This window comes from Syngnathoides biaculeatus, chromosome 7 (genome assembly GCF_019802595.1).
Source record: "Syngnathoides biaculeatus isolate LvHL_M chromosome 7, ASM1980259v1, whole genome shotgun sequence".
NCBI classification, from domain to species: domain Eukaryota; kingdom Metazoa; phylum Chordata; class Actinopteri; order Syngnathiformes; family Syngnathidae; genus Syngnathoides; species Syngnathoides biaculeatus.
In genome coordinates this window covers 25,787,311-25,802,130 of record NC_084646.1, presented here as the reverse complement: position 1 = coordinate 25,802,130, position 14,820 = coordinate 25,787,311, and the positions used below count along the sequence as shown (strand labels likewise).

Genomic DNA, 14,820 nt, shown 5'->3' with positions numbered 1-14,820 from the left:
ACATATGTCCGCAGCGCTCTCTCACTGGCAAGGACTGTTCAGGCCAATGTGAACGCTGAGCGGATTAAGTCCTTTTGTTCTGCTGTTACCGCAGGTTAGCGGAGCTCCATTTAGGTCGACAGCAGATGATTTAGGGGAGCTGGGTCTTTGTTCTCTGTATGATATTCGGCCACTGTGACTACGTTATGTGTATGCACATGAAGGAAGTGAAGGCGAAGGGTGCTGCGTTGAAAGAGCTGCATTTGCTTGATAGACTGAGAAGCTTGAAATGTCCATCATGTCAGACTGCCTTAAGTGCATTAGAATGGGAAGAAGCAACAGGTATGTGTCCTTTTCAGTTGACCTAGTCATGCTTTTGTATGGTAAATGTTTGAGAGAAGCTTTGTACAGGGACAGCCTTGGTTGCAGTTTTTAAATAAAGTTGAATCATGTCTCATCTGATTTGGGTAGGCTCTACTTTCATGGAAAATGTGCCCAGTAAATACAAGATAAAGATGACGATTTGAAATGAGAAAATGTTTGCCTGTAGGCATTAATTGTTGTCTGGTGGAAGGAATCTGTGATCTCTATTCACAGCACCCATTAGAGGTGCTGTAATCTTCAACCACATAGTTACATTTGGTGATCAACCTGGTGTTATTGAAACTAAATGCTTTGTTTTTTCAAATGGTGACTAACCTAATGGCATTTCCCCAAAATATTGAATTAGTTATCAATTAATTTTCACTCTAATCACATTATATACGTATGTCTTTACGTGTAGAATACGTCTATGTACAGTGCCATGAAAAAGTATTTTCCTCCTCCTGATTTCTGGGTTTTTTTTTTTTTTTGCACATCTATCACATACAGTTTTCATATAATCAAAACAATTTTAATATCACTCAGATACAACCCACAGAAATACAAAATGCAATTTTCAAAATGACAAATCAATTAAGGCACACACAGAAAAAATCCAAACCTTTCTGACCCCCTGTGAAAAAGTAATTGCCCCTCCTCCCTTATTAAATCACAGTCACTGCGAGCAGCCAGCGTGGAAATGGAGGCGGGGCTGATTTGCGATTCACCAGGGATGTTACTCACTTTGGCGAGTGACCAATGAGGTGCCAGCGTCAGGCAGCACTATGCAGGAAGGGGAGGGGCTTAAGTTAACAGCGTGAATCGTTCACAGAACAGGTGTACTGAGGAATTTATTTTTTTTCACTGAACTGATGGACTGAAGAACTAAAGAGTTATTCATTCATTTGTGAGCCGCTACAGTGACATGTATTAGTACGATAAGTGATTTGTTTGCCAGAGGACTGACGCACTACGCAGTGAGTGTACTCAAGTGATTTTAACAGAAAGTCCTGAGATCCTCGCTGGGATTGCTTTCACTATCAGTCGTTTCTTCAGAATAACAAAAGATATTTTAGAGTCAAAACTGTCACATAATGACGGCAATGTCCATCAATTAGTAGTCAAGGATCAACACCCACAATTTAGTTTTCATGCAAAGAAAAGGGTAATGTTAATCAGCTCGGCATAAGAACAAGGCATCATCTTCAAGTCCTTGGGGTGGAAATTCTGCTCGGATTCTCTGCACAGCACATGATGGTATAACAACCCTGTTGCTCTTGCCAAGAGGCCCCCAAAACCACCTCACCAACTGTCTGCAGGCCACGTGGCGATTTCTTTGATGTCCTTCTCCTGTGAAGGCATTTCTACTATAATGGTATTGAAAGACATGCCAGGCTATCTCCAATACAAAGGGGTTTAGGCAGACTGGGTGAAAACCTTCGTGGTTAACAATGCAAGCCAAGGCGGTTCAATCCAACTTCCGGGCGGTTTCTGTAATTTCTTTACAGCAGCTGCATTCTCTCTGGGAAGGCATTGGCTGGCAATTTCCACATTTACACCTGGGTAAAAAAATATAATCAGTTAAAATAATGTTATTTGGTTTGTTTTAAGCACAAAGTTGTATTTCATTACTATATTTTGCTCGCCAAGATAAGGCTGAAATAAAGCCGCTGTGGTGTAAAGCCCTATGATTTATTAATTCATTAGCTACTGACTAAAGAGTGAAAACATGACATACTTGAATGTATGTAAAGCTACCTTAACAACAATTAAGAAATTGACAATGTTAAATATATAACTTGCCCCTTATGTCCTTCTAATACAGATACGAATACAAAGTACATATTTCTATGTATATGGCTATTAGCTACAACTACTGATCATTTAGTTTAAATAATGATAATCACTGACTAAATGTAAGTGTTCTGTACTGTCCACCTCAGAGCGTACTATAGATGTGATCTTTAAATGCAGAACTATACCGAAGGTTTCGGTTTTTGTTTTACACTGATTGACTCGCTATTACAACAACAACAAATGACTCACTGTTGTGTGCAAGCAGCATCAGATGTTTAAACGTGTTTGAGTTAGTTTATTTCGTCAACAAGGTGTACGCAGATTTCTTGAGGTACGTAGGTCTACACAGGTCTATATTTTGAGTGCGAAGTTCCACGTCAATTTGGTCAGGTCTCGCCAAATCCTGTACTTTTGTTGTGTTTGTCAACTCCGGTTCAAAAATACGTATATGGTTGAATTAAACCTGTTTTTGGAAGCATTAGAAAATTCCTCCTCTTCAGTTCCTATCTATTCCACAGAGCATTCGATAAAAACGTCTTCATCATTGCTGTCTATCTCCTCGAGATCCCACTCACAGCGTGTATGATTGTCTTTGTAGGAAGCCATTGTGTTTAGTGGGGTTTTCTCCATGTGACGTCACACGGAACCGGCTTCAACAGAGCCTCTGAATGAAACAGACATCAGAGGCATTCGGGTTCCAAAGAAAATGTGCACTTTGGCGCTAATTTATTTCATTTCTGTTGTGTTGAGAATTTTTCAAACATTTTTTAATGAAATTTTAGTTAAATTTGAATGATAGACAAATAAAATACATTTCCTCTGGATTAGTACTTGAGGAACCGATTCGAGTGATTCTGTACACTCATAAGAACTGCTATCCTCATCACTACTGAGCAGTTGGGGGCGCAGGGTTGTCCCATGTCAGCAATACTCAAGATGCTTTCACACATGTTTGAGTCTATACAAACGCCCAAAATCTAGATGAGGAAGTTGCAAAGCCTAGAATGTCATTTATCAAAATGACTCACATCTTCCCTGCATGAGGCAGTATTTACTGTCTGTGATTGCGTGTGGTCTTAAAGTGCTACAACCTGATCTTTGGTACGTTTACGTTTTTTCATGGGATATTTAAATCTCTCATTTGTGGGTTGATTAGGTGTTTGAGAGCCCATGTGCTCATTTCTGAAAATGCATGTTACTTTTGATTTGGATACCTGAGTACCTTTTAATTTTTTTTCTATCAGGGAAACTGGGATATACTCCTTGAATCCAAATAGATGGGTAGCTGGAAAAATCACAATTATTTATTGTATCTGTCGCAGGAGTAACATAATACGATCTGATCTGGGCTGTGTGTTAGGGTGGACCCCCGTAATTCATAGAGGATAAGATTCATGACTGACCCCAAATGTTTCACTATCCACATAAAGTTATTACAGGTGCCTGTATTAATATTTTTAATTAGAGATGTCAAACCTATTGAAGTTCAGGTGCCACAAAAAGGCTAATTTGCTATCAAGGGGGCCGGACCACTAAAACCATATCTTACTAATAAAATAATAACAAAACGTTTTAACCTTTAGAGCTTTATTTTTACAGTTATTAGTGTTTCTAATCATTTTGCAAAACAACCTCTGATTTCTTCAAAATTTTGTTTCAGTTTCTCATCTGCATCTGCAAGAAACCATTACTTCAGATCTAGACTTCAGGATTTGTCTTTTTTTTTTTTTTACCCAAGATGTTCTTTGATTTTTATTCTATTTTATTGCACTTTGTGGAGAACCACTCATCATTTCATTGTATGCACAGCATATAATGACAATAAAGGCTTTTGATTTTGATTGATATCGACATGATTAGTTATCGTTGATTTCCCAGATTGGGCCGTATTTTGTCAGGAATGACCAAACGTCTTGCAGTGTGACAGAATGTACGACCAGCAATTCAGTCGTAAAACAGCTGTAGAACTCAAAAATGCAAAGTTTAGCAAGTTTGAGTTTTGGGATTACAGTATATTTTTTGACTGACACTCAATTTCGTCCTTGGTTGTTGTGAACATACTTGGTCGACGTTAACTCTTATCCATCCATCCATCCATTTTCTTAATCCCTTATCTTCACAAGGGTCACGGAGAGTGTTAGAGCCTATCCCAGCTGTCAATGGGTAGGAGATGGGGTACACCCTGAACTGGTTGCCAGCCAATTGGAGGGCACTTAGAGACAAACAGTCGCGCTCACAATCACATCGAGGGAGAATTTGGAGTGTCCAATTAATGTTGCATGTTTTTGGGACGTGGGAGGAAACCGGAGTGCCCGGAGAAAACTCACCCAGGCATAGGAAAAACATGCAAACTCCACACAGGCAGGGCCGGGATTGAACCCTGATCCTCTGAAGTGTGAGGCCAACGCTTTACAGATGCACCACCGTGCCGCCGCACACAAACAAATGTTTACTAAAAATTGAGCACTTGATTTGACAGAAGGCCACCACGTTTACGTACAACCATTAGTGGTAACACTAGGTTGCTAGGATATATAACATTTTGTTGCGAGTTGCTTCCAAGCCACATTGTATTAAATGTATGTGAACATGCATCAAGCCATCCCTGAACGAATGTCCTCTACTGTGCACTGGCAACGGCCTGTCCCCCCCACTCCCCTCCACCATCTCTGGGTGGTACCTTTTGGTTATTATTTCTTTCTTCCTAGTTCTTTGCTTCGCGTCCCGCAACCTTTGAGAGGGGTAACGCTGCGCTGTGAGCAGCCCTGGTAGCCAGCGTGATTCCCTGTCTCTCAGGCTGGCCCTTTGCTTACAATTCTTCTAGTTGATTGGTTGTCACTAATTGATATATGGTTTAAAGCTCAATTTTCCAAACCTGAATGGGCAAAAAAATGAATTTTCGCACTCTTCCCCCACTCACGTCCCTGAGCATCTCCTTCATTGCCAAACATTTATGACCTAGGTGCAGTAAGGATAAGTACCGTATATCTTTCCTGCTCACAGTATTAAGACTGTTGAGTCGCAGCAAAGTGCCATATAAAACACGCACACATATGCATGAAACATCACTTAAAATTTCCCAAGCAGTATATGAAGTGCTGGTCGTAAATAACATTGTATTTTCTGCTTACCTGGTTTGTTTTGATAATGCTTGTTCTTTTAATATTATCATGCCTTTCATAAATTTGCACTGCACCTGAAGGTAGCTGAGAGAGGTTCCAGCACAACCACGACCCCAATGAGGAAAAGTGGAATGAAAGATGAATTTATTTAATATTTTACTGTACTCTATACAGTATTATCACTTACTATATTAGTGAATTTCTCCACTGTGTGATCAATGAATTTCTACAATGAGCTTGATTCACATGCCCTTTTCTTAAAAATATGTGAAATGGTTACCATGTCTTCAGTATTTCAACTTATTTTTTTGGCATGATGAATACACTAGTATTTTGTGAAATATAGTTTTCTATTGCCCCAAAAACCTTAGCATTAAGTGGTCAACTTACTGTTATGCTTTATTTTGCCCAAGTTATGCATAGATAGATAGCTTTATGACTTTGTACTTGACTACAAATTAAAAAATATATATGTATTTGGGATTACATGGTGGTTGACAAGAAAGTGTTAATGAAACATGCCTCTAATTTGTCATCTGGATCCTGCTTCCCTGTAGGATGGAGTCCTCATGTTTGGACCTGGCCCTGGAAGGTGAAAGACTCTGTAAAGCTGGAAATTATCGTGCTGGTGTGTCTTTCTTTGAGTCCGCCATCCAGGTTGGAACTGAGGACCTTCAAATCCTCAGTGCTATTTATAGCCAGCTTGGAAATGCTTACTTTCACTTGCAGGAGTACAACAAAGCCTTGGAATATCATCGACATGATCTCACACTTACAAGGTAGGAAGTTAAAAGGTCAATATAATTTTTTTTCAGCATATAATACATTAGCTTGACGGGGGGAAACAGGTTTTGAGCAAAAGGCTAATCAAAAACAACATGGTTTTCAATCACAATATAAAAGTTAGGGTTGCCAGTTATTGTATTTATTTATTCTTTTTTAATAGCCCGTCCTGTTCAGCTGCATGGCCATGCAAAATAGTGGCTCTGCATGCCTTTTGTGCAGTTTCGCTATGCAAGAGTAGAGTTTGAAATACTCTAGCTTCTTATTTTTATTTTTTTTAATTATTCTTATGTTGATTTGAAAATGTAGCCAGACAGAAAGAGTTTTATGGGATAGACGGGGGGGAAAAACAGATAAGGGGAGTAGGGTGCGAACCAAGGCAAAACAATAGTTAAATATTCTAAGCTATTTGACTACAAGTTATGTAACGAAAGTCAAATCATGTACTTTTTTTATGGATGGGGACAAACCCAGTGAGGACATGTAACAACTAACCAATAGGACGAGATGAGAGAGGAGAGAAAAGGGGAAAATAGTACAGGATGTGGGCAAATGAGCAACGCAGTGCAACTGATGAGTGGTTCAGTCAGATTCTTTTATAGTGTCTAAACATCTGTAGTAACCTTTGTATTTATAACATAATATAACCTGTTATTGTTAGTGGCCCCAGCACAAGCAATTAAAGCTATAGCAAGTCTATGGAACTTATTAGTGAATGAACACCTTATCGCATGGATGTTCGCCAACTGCTTTATGGAGCTGCTGAACCAGCACATTCAGGGAGCCCAACACTGTCCTCCACCCCAAAACAGACAGGTGTATGTTCCATTAAAACTGGAGGGCTGACAGGGCAGAGAAATGAGGTGAACAGACTCTAGAAAAAGCACAGATGTGTCAGGACCCGGCCCGGCATCTATCTCATCAAAATGTGCTGTGTGTGTGAAGTAAGAGGCTAGACTCCTGCGGGCCCCGCCCGACCGACTGGAATACCACAGAGAAAAGGGGGAAGCGGCCCCTTTCAACTCCACAGCTCATCCTCCCAGACCAAGAGTGTAAAATAAAAAGATATGATTCGCTCACATTACATTACATGGCATGTTATTGATAACTGGGTTGTCATTTATCTTTTAGGACAATTGGTGATGAACCTGGTGAGGCCAAAGCCAGTGGCAACCTTGGGAACACATTGAAGCTTTTAGGACGCTATAATGAAGCTGTGGTTTGTTGCCAAAGACATTTAGACATCACTAGAGCTTTGCGTGATAAGGTGAGTAAGAAATAAATTTAAGTAAACATGAGCGTGGATTGAGTAATAACCTTAGCATTGGAATGTCTTGACCTCCTTCGTGAAGATGGACTTCCCAATTGAGACATGTCCCAGAGTTCATATTAAATTAACAAGTGGGGACATTACCTTTTCACACCGGGCCATAGAGAATGAATCTGCAGACTTGTAAGTGTACAATTTGGCTTGGTCAAGAAGTGCCACCAATGTTGTCATCTTTTTTTTCTTTTTTAAAAAGAACTGTATTCAAACTGCGTTTCTTGTCCAGGACAAATTGAGAATCAGCCATGGCACAAATGACACTACAGCAATTGGAGTTCTTGTGACATGATACTCAACAACCCTAAGTTGTTGTTTCTGTGACTTAAAAAAAAAAAAAAAAACTTTTTGAAAGGCAAGTTAAAAGCAAATACTATATTATGTTGTGCAAACTAGGCACCAATTTAAGCAGAACTTTCTTTAATAATCTTCTCTCTGAAGCTTTGGATAAAGCAATTTTTCAATGTTGAACAATCTCAAAACACACACGCAAACTTTGAATCCGGCATGCGACACACTTTTCAACATTAATTGGTCCATCAGACTCGTAAAAGTGAATGCATCCCTAGACTTGTCTGAATGCATTTTTGGTGACTGTCTGGACAGTCCTATCTGTCAATGGTCCCAAACCCCATGCTGTCTATTCAGAAAAACTTTAAATATTTTCACATCTGACCATAATAAACTTACCCACTGAGTGTTTGAGTGTTTATTCATCCCAGATGCTTCCACGCCTACAGAATGCTACAGCACTTATGGAGACACTGAGAATGAGCCCTGTCTTTTGGCAGTTGGAAATGTTAGTTTGTAAATGAAAATACGTATAGTTCTGTGTTACTCATTCCTATATCAACACAACAAACAGTGAGTTCTTTCAATTATATCATTTTGAAAATTGTGCCTATGTATACCATGAGTATGACATGACTCTATGGACAGTAGTTGGTCTTCACTGATTTTTGCTTGAGCACACAATTACGGTAAAAGCAAAATCAATTGGACCCCATTTTAGTCCTTAATTAAATGTTAAAGGTCTGACTGGTAGGAATTTTAGAAATTATTTTTGCAAATAAAATGAATTTCACCAGACTAATATAAATAACAATCATACCAATAATAAATTGAAATCCTGTCTGTTGTGAGGTGTTTGCAAAGTTTTTTTGGGGGGGAATTTTAGTTATGTATCTGTTACTGTCTGTATGTTTTCAGTCATGCAACAGGCTGTACTCTATAACTATGTTTTTATATAAGGCACGAGACTCAACTAGTGCATTCAAGCAAGTCTACTGTCATGTTATTTTAAGTATATTATTACAATACTGCTGGTTACTGCGGCTTCCATCAGTGAAAATCTGTTGTGCACGCTGTAGGTTGGGCAGGCTCGAGCGCTGTATAATTTTGGGAATGTTTACCACGCCAAGGGCAAAAGCATCTGTTGGTCGGGGACAGAGCCAGGAGAGTTTCCAGAGGAAGCAAGGATAGCCCTGCGGAAAGCTTCACAGTACTATGAGTGAGTTAGTGCCACATTTTATCTCTTAATTTGGTTTATATAGTTTACTTTTCATGATTGTTAACACCAAGCAATGCTTCAAGCGTAACTTCCTCTCCATGGTGTTCATGTAAACGGTCCTCTACTGTATGAATGTGACATAATTGCTGAATTCTCATCCTGTTACTATTTTGTCGTGTTTTAGAAATTGGAAAATGTTGAGTGCGGGTTTTAAACCTCAACTCAGCTGGAGGCAGGGTACGCCCTGAACTGTTTGCGAGGAAATCTTAGGGCACATGAAAACTGACAGCAATCGCACTCAGAATCACACCTTGGGGCAATTTAGAGTCTCCAATGAAGGCATGTTTTTTGGGATGCGGTAGGAAACTAGAGTGCCTGGAGAAAACCCACATAGGCACGGGGAGAACAATGCTCTAACCAGCTGTGCCACCATGCCGCCAATACGCAAATATACTGCTGATCTATAGAAGTCTATTGCTGTGATAATTTGGGGGATCCCACCAACCGCTTAAGCTTTTGTTTGCTTAAACTCATCCCAAGTGCATCTGCCCATCATGCGTTAGATTGCATTTAAAACCCCTAAAAAATTGCTCTGTTGAGCTCAACGCCTGTTGTCACCATGCACTTACTGAAATACCCAGAAACAAGAAGATACAAAGTTGAAAGGATGTTTTGATTTGTCATGATTCCATCAAAGTCAGCCCCTAGATCTCCTAAATTGCATTCCTCTTGCAATAATTTTTGTTTCCAAGATTTAAAAAAATATGTAAATTAATAGGTAAATTGTCCATGCTGGCTGTCATTTTGCCTGCGCGAGTCCGGAACCACTGTGCATTCCATTTATACCTGTCATTGAGACTTAATATTTCAAGAAACAAAGTACATCATTGCAAATTAAATTACATTGCATGTGGGAAATGAAACTGTTTGCATATACCGGTACTTCTCCCAGAATGTGCTAAAAGAAGCACAAGAACTTCGTGAAAATTTTGCCCATTTGGCAGACACATTACAGTGCGCCCATCCCCCTTCGTGCAAGGGAAAAAAAAATCTTTGGATTCTCATATTTATGATAACAATTTACGTTATAACATCAGGTGGACAATTTAAAATGATACTTTTTCCACATTAAATAATGGATTGTAATAAAATCACTTTCTTTTGGTTGTCATTTTAGGGCAAACTTGTGCTTGGTGAAGGAATTGGGAGATCACGCAGCCCAGGGTCGCACCTATGGGAACCTTGGTAATACCTATTATCTTCTGGGAGACTTTGAAACTGCTGTAGCAGCACATGAAAAGGTGGGCTTCGCACACTAGAAATTCAAAAGTACACATCCACCATCTCAAATTAGGCTGCCTTTGCTCGTAAAGGTATTTTGGTGCCTTTGCTTGTTTTGTCTACTTCAGAATGTTAACAATAAAACTTACTTTTGATTCAAGTAATATCAACATTTCTATTTCATTTTGACAGCGCCTACTTATTGCCAAAGAGTTTGGAGACAAGTCTGCTGAGAGGAGGGCACATTGTAACCTTGGCAATGCTCACATATTCCTCAGCCAATTTGAAGTTGCAGCTGGTCATTATAAGTAAGTTTAACCTTATTTTTCAATCTGATTAGGATCAAATAAGCATTGTAGTCAAATCGTATTCTCTTTCCAGTGCAATACAGAGCAGATCAATGAAATGAATCAAAAACTGTAATGCTTGAGCCTCACATATTAGGTCTTCAGGCAGTGCTCTTTAAAACTGGATTTGATACAGATTAGCTAAAGATGATATGGGGGGGCCCAGGATAATTGTCATTCCCCTGCACCCACCCATTCTTTGACCTGGTTTGCTTCTCTGGTTTTCCCTAAGGAGGACTCTGCAGTTGGCCAGACTTTTGAAAGACAAGGCAGTGGAGGCCCAGGCTTGTTACAGTCTGGGCAACACTTACACGCTCCTGCAGGACTATGAGAGAGCCATTGATTATCACCTCAAACATCTGGTAATTGCTCAGGACCTTAATGATAGGTAATGGTGATACAGTGCATTTCTTTGGCCTTGATTTTATGTCTAACTGAAAAACATTTCCCCCACCCCCCAAAAAGTACTACTGATCTTTGGTTTGGAACAATCAAAGAATGACAATTGTCCCCTTTGCCATGTTAATTCAGTACATTGCTTATTGTAAGGTATTATTTTGTGAACACTGAAATGTCAAATGAATCTTATTACAGTCCTTATTCTCATGAAGTTGCGATGTTGTTTTAATTACGATGATTTGGAAATCCTGTTCAACCTATATTTCAGTGAATACACTACAAAGATAACATATTTAATGTTCTAACTGATAAACCTTTTTTTTTTTTTTTTTTTTAAACCAAATAATCATTAAGTTGGATTTTGTGTGTGTGTGCGTGCGTGTGACATGTTCACAAAGTGGTGAACTTTGTCCCATCTTTGGTTGTAAATGACTGAGCAATTCAGGGAAGCTCCTTTTATACCCAATCTTGGAACCCACCTGTTCCCAATTAGCCTGCTCACCTGTGGGATGTTCCAATCAGTCGTTTCATGAACATTTCTCAACTTTTTTTGTCACCTGCCCCTATGTTTTTGGAACAGGTTCATTCATTGATTCATCTTCCACTGCTTATCCGAAGTCGGGTGACAGGGGCAGTAGCTTTAACAGGGATTCCCATGCCACCTGAGAGTTCCAGCCATAAAATTAAAAGTAATTAATTATTAGGTAAAAACAAAGTTTATCAGTTTGAACATTAAATATCTTGTCTTTGTAGTGTATTCAATTAAAGACATGTTGAACATTTACTGGTACTGAATGTTGTCATCCTAGCGCATTTTCCCATTTGAATGACAGTGAAGGCCTTTCTTGTGTAGTTTCAACCAGAGCTTTGTGTTCTTCAGGATTGGTGAAGGAAGGGCATACTGGAGTCTAGGAAATGCCCACACTGCCCTGGGGAACCATGAGCAAGCAATGCACTTTGCTGAAAAACATCTGGAAATTGCCAAAGAGGCGAGTGATTACTGTTTACTATGTTGTTCCTCTGAGTCGTCATGTCGCATAAACATCCCCATCTACCTTTTAAAGAGGGAACAGCACCCGACAAGAACTGCTGAACAAATACCTAGTTTTAAAAGGGATTTCCTCTTGAACCTGTAAAGGCCTTTTCACACTGCACTTAGCAAAGCTCAAGCTGTCTTCAACATTCCCATTCATAGTGTATTTGCTGATGGGATGAGACTACGAAAAGCTGTGCAGAGGGCAGTTGATGTGATGAGAACAGCATAGCAGTGACATCAGAAAGAACTTCCAATGGGAGAGAGACTGGAAGAGTGATTCTGAGGGCTATTTTGGTGGACTTTTACTGGAAACGCCAAGAGGAAAATGGAGAGTCATAATAAATGCGGTGTCCCAGTGTCCTGAGCTTTGGGACGGGAAAAATTATATACTGAGATGTCTCTGCGGGAGGCTTTCAAACTGCTGCCTGCTCAGCCTGAAATACATCTTGAACTATACTCACAAACGACTTGGTAATAATTAGGAAAAGACGCACACATACCCTCTCCCCTTTTTTTATTTTTAGATGCATTGTCAATTCCTCCTTAAAACAACTTTAGCCAGTGTTTTCTTGTACAAGAATTACAAATATATTGACAAGTTGCAGCCTACTCAGCAGGGAAAGCCTCCTGACCTGACCTCCTTGTGGGCTGCTATATCAAGCACTTCCAAGTTTGGACATGGTCGCCATTGGCCATTATGGTTCTTGCGCGCGGCATATTCGTGGATTCACTTATTCAGAGATATTTTTAATGTTCTTTTGCAGAGGAGAAATAACCACAGTTTTTCATGGAAAATGCTTGATCGCTTTTTTTTGCGTGGGGTGTTAAGTAATTTTTAAAAAATTCAAAGCTCTTATAATGGGCATCAATTGTTCTTGGATTTTCAGTAGTTGCGGTAAGAATGGCCATTTCCTATCCCCTGCGAATAGCAGGGGCCCACCGTACATAATTACAATTTAATGTGCCTACTGATTGAGAGTCCATACCTCCAAGATGAACTGTTAACAAAAGTGAAAAGAAAATTGTCGCTGTTTTGTTGTGTTTGTTTGTTTGTCAATGTCTTTGTCAGGCTACTGCCATTCTTATTCTAGGGGGTGAGGCGTTCCAGAACATTTTTCTATAGGCCCACCAAAATATAAAAGACTCTTCTTTGATCTATGCACTGTCCGGCTATAAGGTTTTGTCGAAATGGTTATTCTTTTTTTTTTCCCCTTTTTTATGAACGCGTACTATGTCATGACTGTTGTGAAGAAATCGGTTGTTGGCAATAGTACCAAAAAGCATGTTGTCTTATTTTATTTACTTATGCTGTACATTTTACTTCAGGGGGTCAACATCTGATTCTGTATGAATAAGAACAGGTGAATAAGTATGCTATATTTCATTTCTTCAGACAGGAGACAAAAGTGGCGAGGCAACTGCACAGATGAATTTGTCAGATCTGCGGCTAGTTGTGGGCTTGAAGTCCAACATCTATTCCAACTTATTCAGCAAAAGTAATAACATTGGTTTGTCAGTAAGCCACCAAAGTTACCTCAACATGTCAGGTAATTTTTAATAAGTTGGTCAGTTTCAATTTTTCATCTGTAAAGGTGTTCCAAATACCAAAAGAGATTTTTATAGGTGCATATTTAAAGGGGAATTCCGGTGGTTTGGACTAACAATGTATTCAATAGCTCATGTTATATGTACTGCATCTTGAAAATATGATGTGAATGTTCTCATTTAGTGGTGTTTTGAGAAGATTTTTATCGGCAATTACGAATTGTCATGGGTGCCGCCATTTTGGCGAGTCACATGACCTACGTGTGCACATGTGATGTAATAGTCGCACAAACGTAGGCTCAATTACAATGGGACACATGGATGAACAAGGCCGCCGGAGCTAGCTAGCTCGCTCATCAGAGTCTGCGTCATTCGCGTCCGAAGAACCATCTGAATATTCAAAATTATTAACAGTCACAGGTTCAAATCCTATTCCTCCATCTTCCCGATCAACTAATGCTGCTATTTCTTCATCAGATTAGGATAAATCCGAGAAATCACCGCCAGCCATAATTGTGTCCCATCGTAATCGAGCCTTTGTTTGCGCGCCTATTACGTCACATCTGCGCACGTAGGTCATGTGACTCGCCAAAATGGCGGCGGCCATGACAATTTGTAATTGGCGATAAAAATCAGAATTCCCCTTTGTTTTTGTCCAGTAATAAATGCCTTGTTTTCAAGAATTGAAACAACTGCACTATTACCTGAATGTTTTGTGGAAAACAAACTCATCATCTCTGCCCTCATTGTTTGTGTTTGGGAAAGTGTTGTCTAAGCTTTCAGATAAAATTTTCGTAAATTGGTGTTTCAGGGATAAAGTCGCCATCAAGGAAGCAAGGAAGTGCAGAGAACCTAGACCTGAGTCCAAATCAAACTGAGAATTCATCATTGCATCAGGTTTGTGTAATATTTGTGGTAGGCATCAAAAGATTTTGATTATGACAATTCTGGCTGTCTTTGTTTTGTATTATGACTATTTCTCAACACATTTTGCAGGATTGGGAGGAAGATAGACTCGCAAGGTCTTCAAAAAATAACACAATAAAGGCTTCCAGTAAGCTCTTCCTCTTTCATCGATTGAAAAGCAAGAACCGTAAAAACAACAGATCTCCAAAAGACCTGCATGACAACATGTCAGACCAGTCAGTGCCTGATTTGGGCCCACCGGTGTCTCCTAAGGTACTTTTTTAACGCAGTAGCTTGCCCGTGCATTCTCATGACAAATGCAACAGCATGCAGGTTACAGGACAGGTGTCACGAAATTACAATGAGTTTTATGTTTGTTGTTATGTACACTTTAGCATACTTTCATTGACCCATACCACAGGTTCACA

General features: G+C 39.6%; 1 protein-coding gene across 3 annotated transcripts in view; it reads left to right on the top strand.

Moving 5' to 3' along the window:
• LOC133504031 (G-protein-signaling modulator 2-like) overlaps positions 1-14,820 on the top strand; it is a 31,862-nt gene that overhangs the window by 7,835 nt on the left and 9,207 nt on the right. For all 3 annotated transcript variants that reach the window (XM_061826156.1, XM_061826157.1, XM_061826154.1), the window contains exons 2-11: positions 5,819-6,040; positions 7,176-7,311; positions 8,739-8,878; positions 10,056-10,179; positions 10,352-10,467; positions 10,739-10,894; positions 11,786-11,894; positions 13,335-13,488; positions 14,298-14,383; positions 14,483-14,665. In XM_061826156.1, coding sequence (XP_061682140.1) covers positions 5,820-6,040; positions 7,176-7,311; positions 8,739-8,878; positions 10,056-10,179; positions 10,352-10,467; positions 10,739-10,894; positions 11,786-11,894; positions 13,335-13,488; positions 14,298-14,383; positions 14,483-14,665 — 1,425 coding nt within the window. In that variant the 5' untranslated portion in view covers position 5,819. The remainder of the gene's footprint in view (positions 1-5,818; positions 6,041-7,175; positions 7,312-8,738; positions 8,879-10,055; positions 10,180-10,351; positions 10,468-10,738; positions 10,895-11,785; positions 11,895-13,334; positions 13,489-14,297; positions 14,384-14,482; positions 14,666-14,820) is intronic.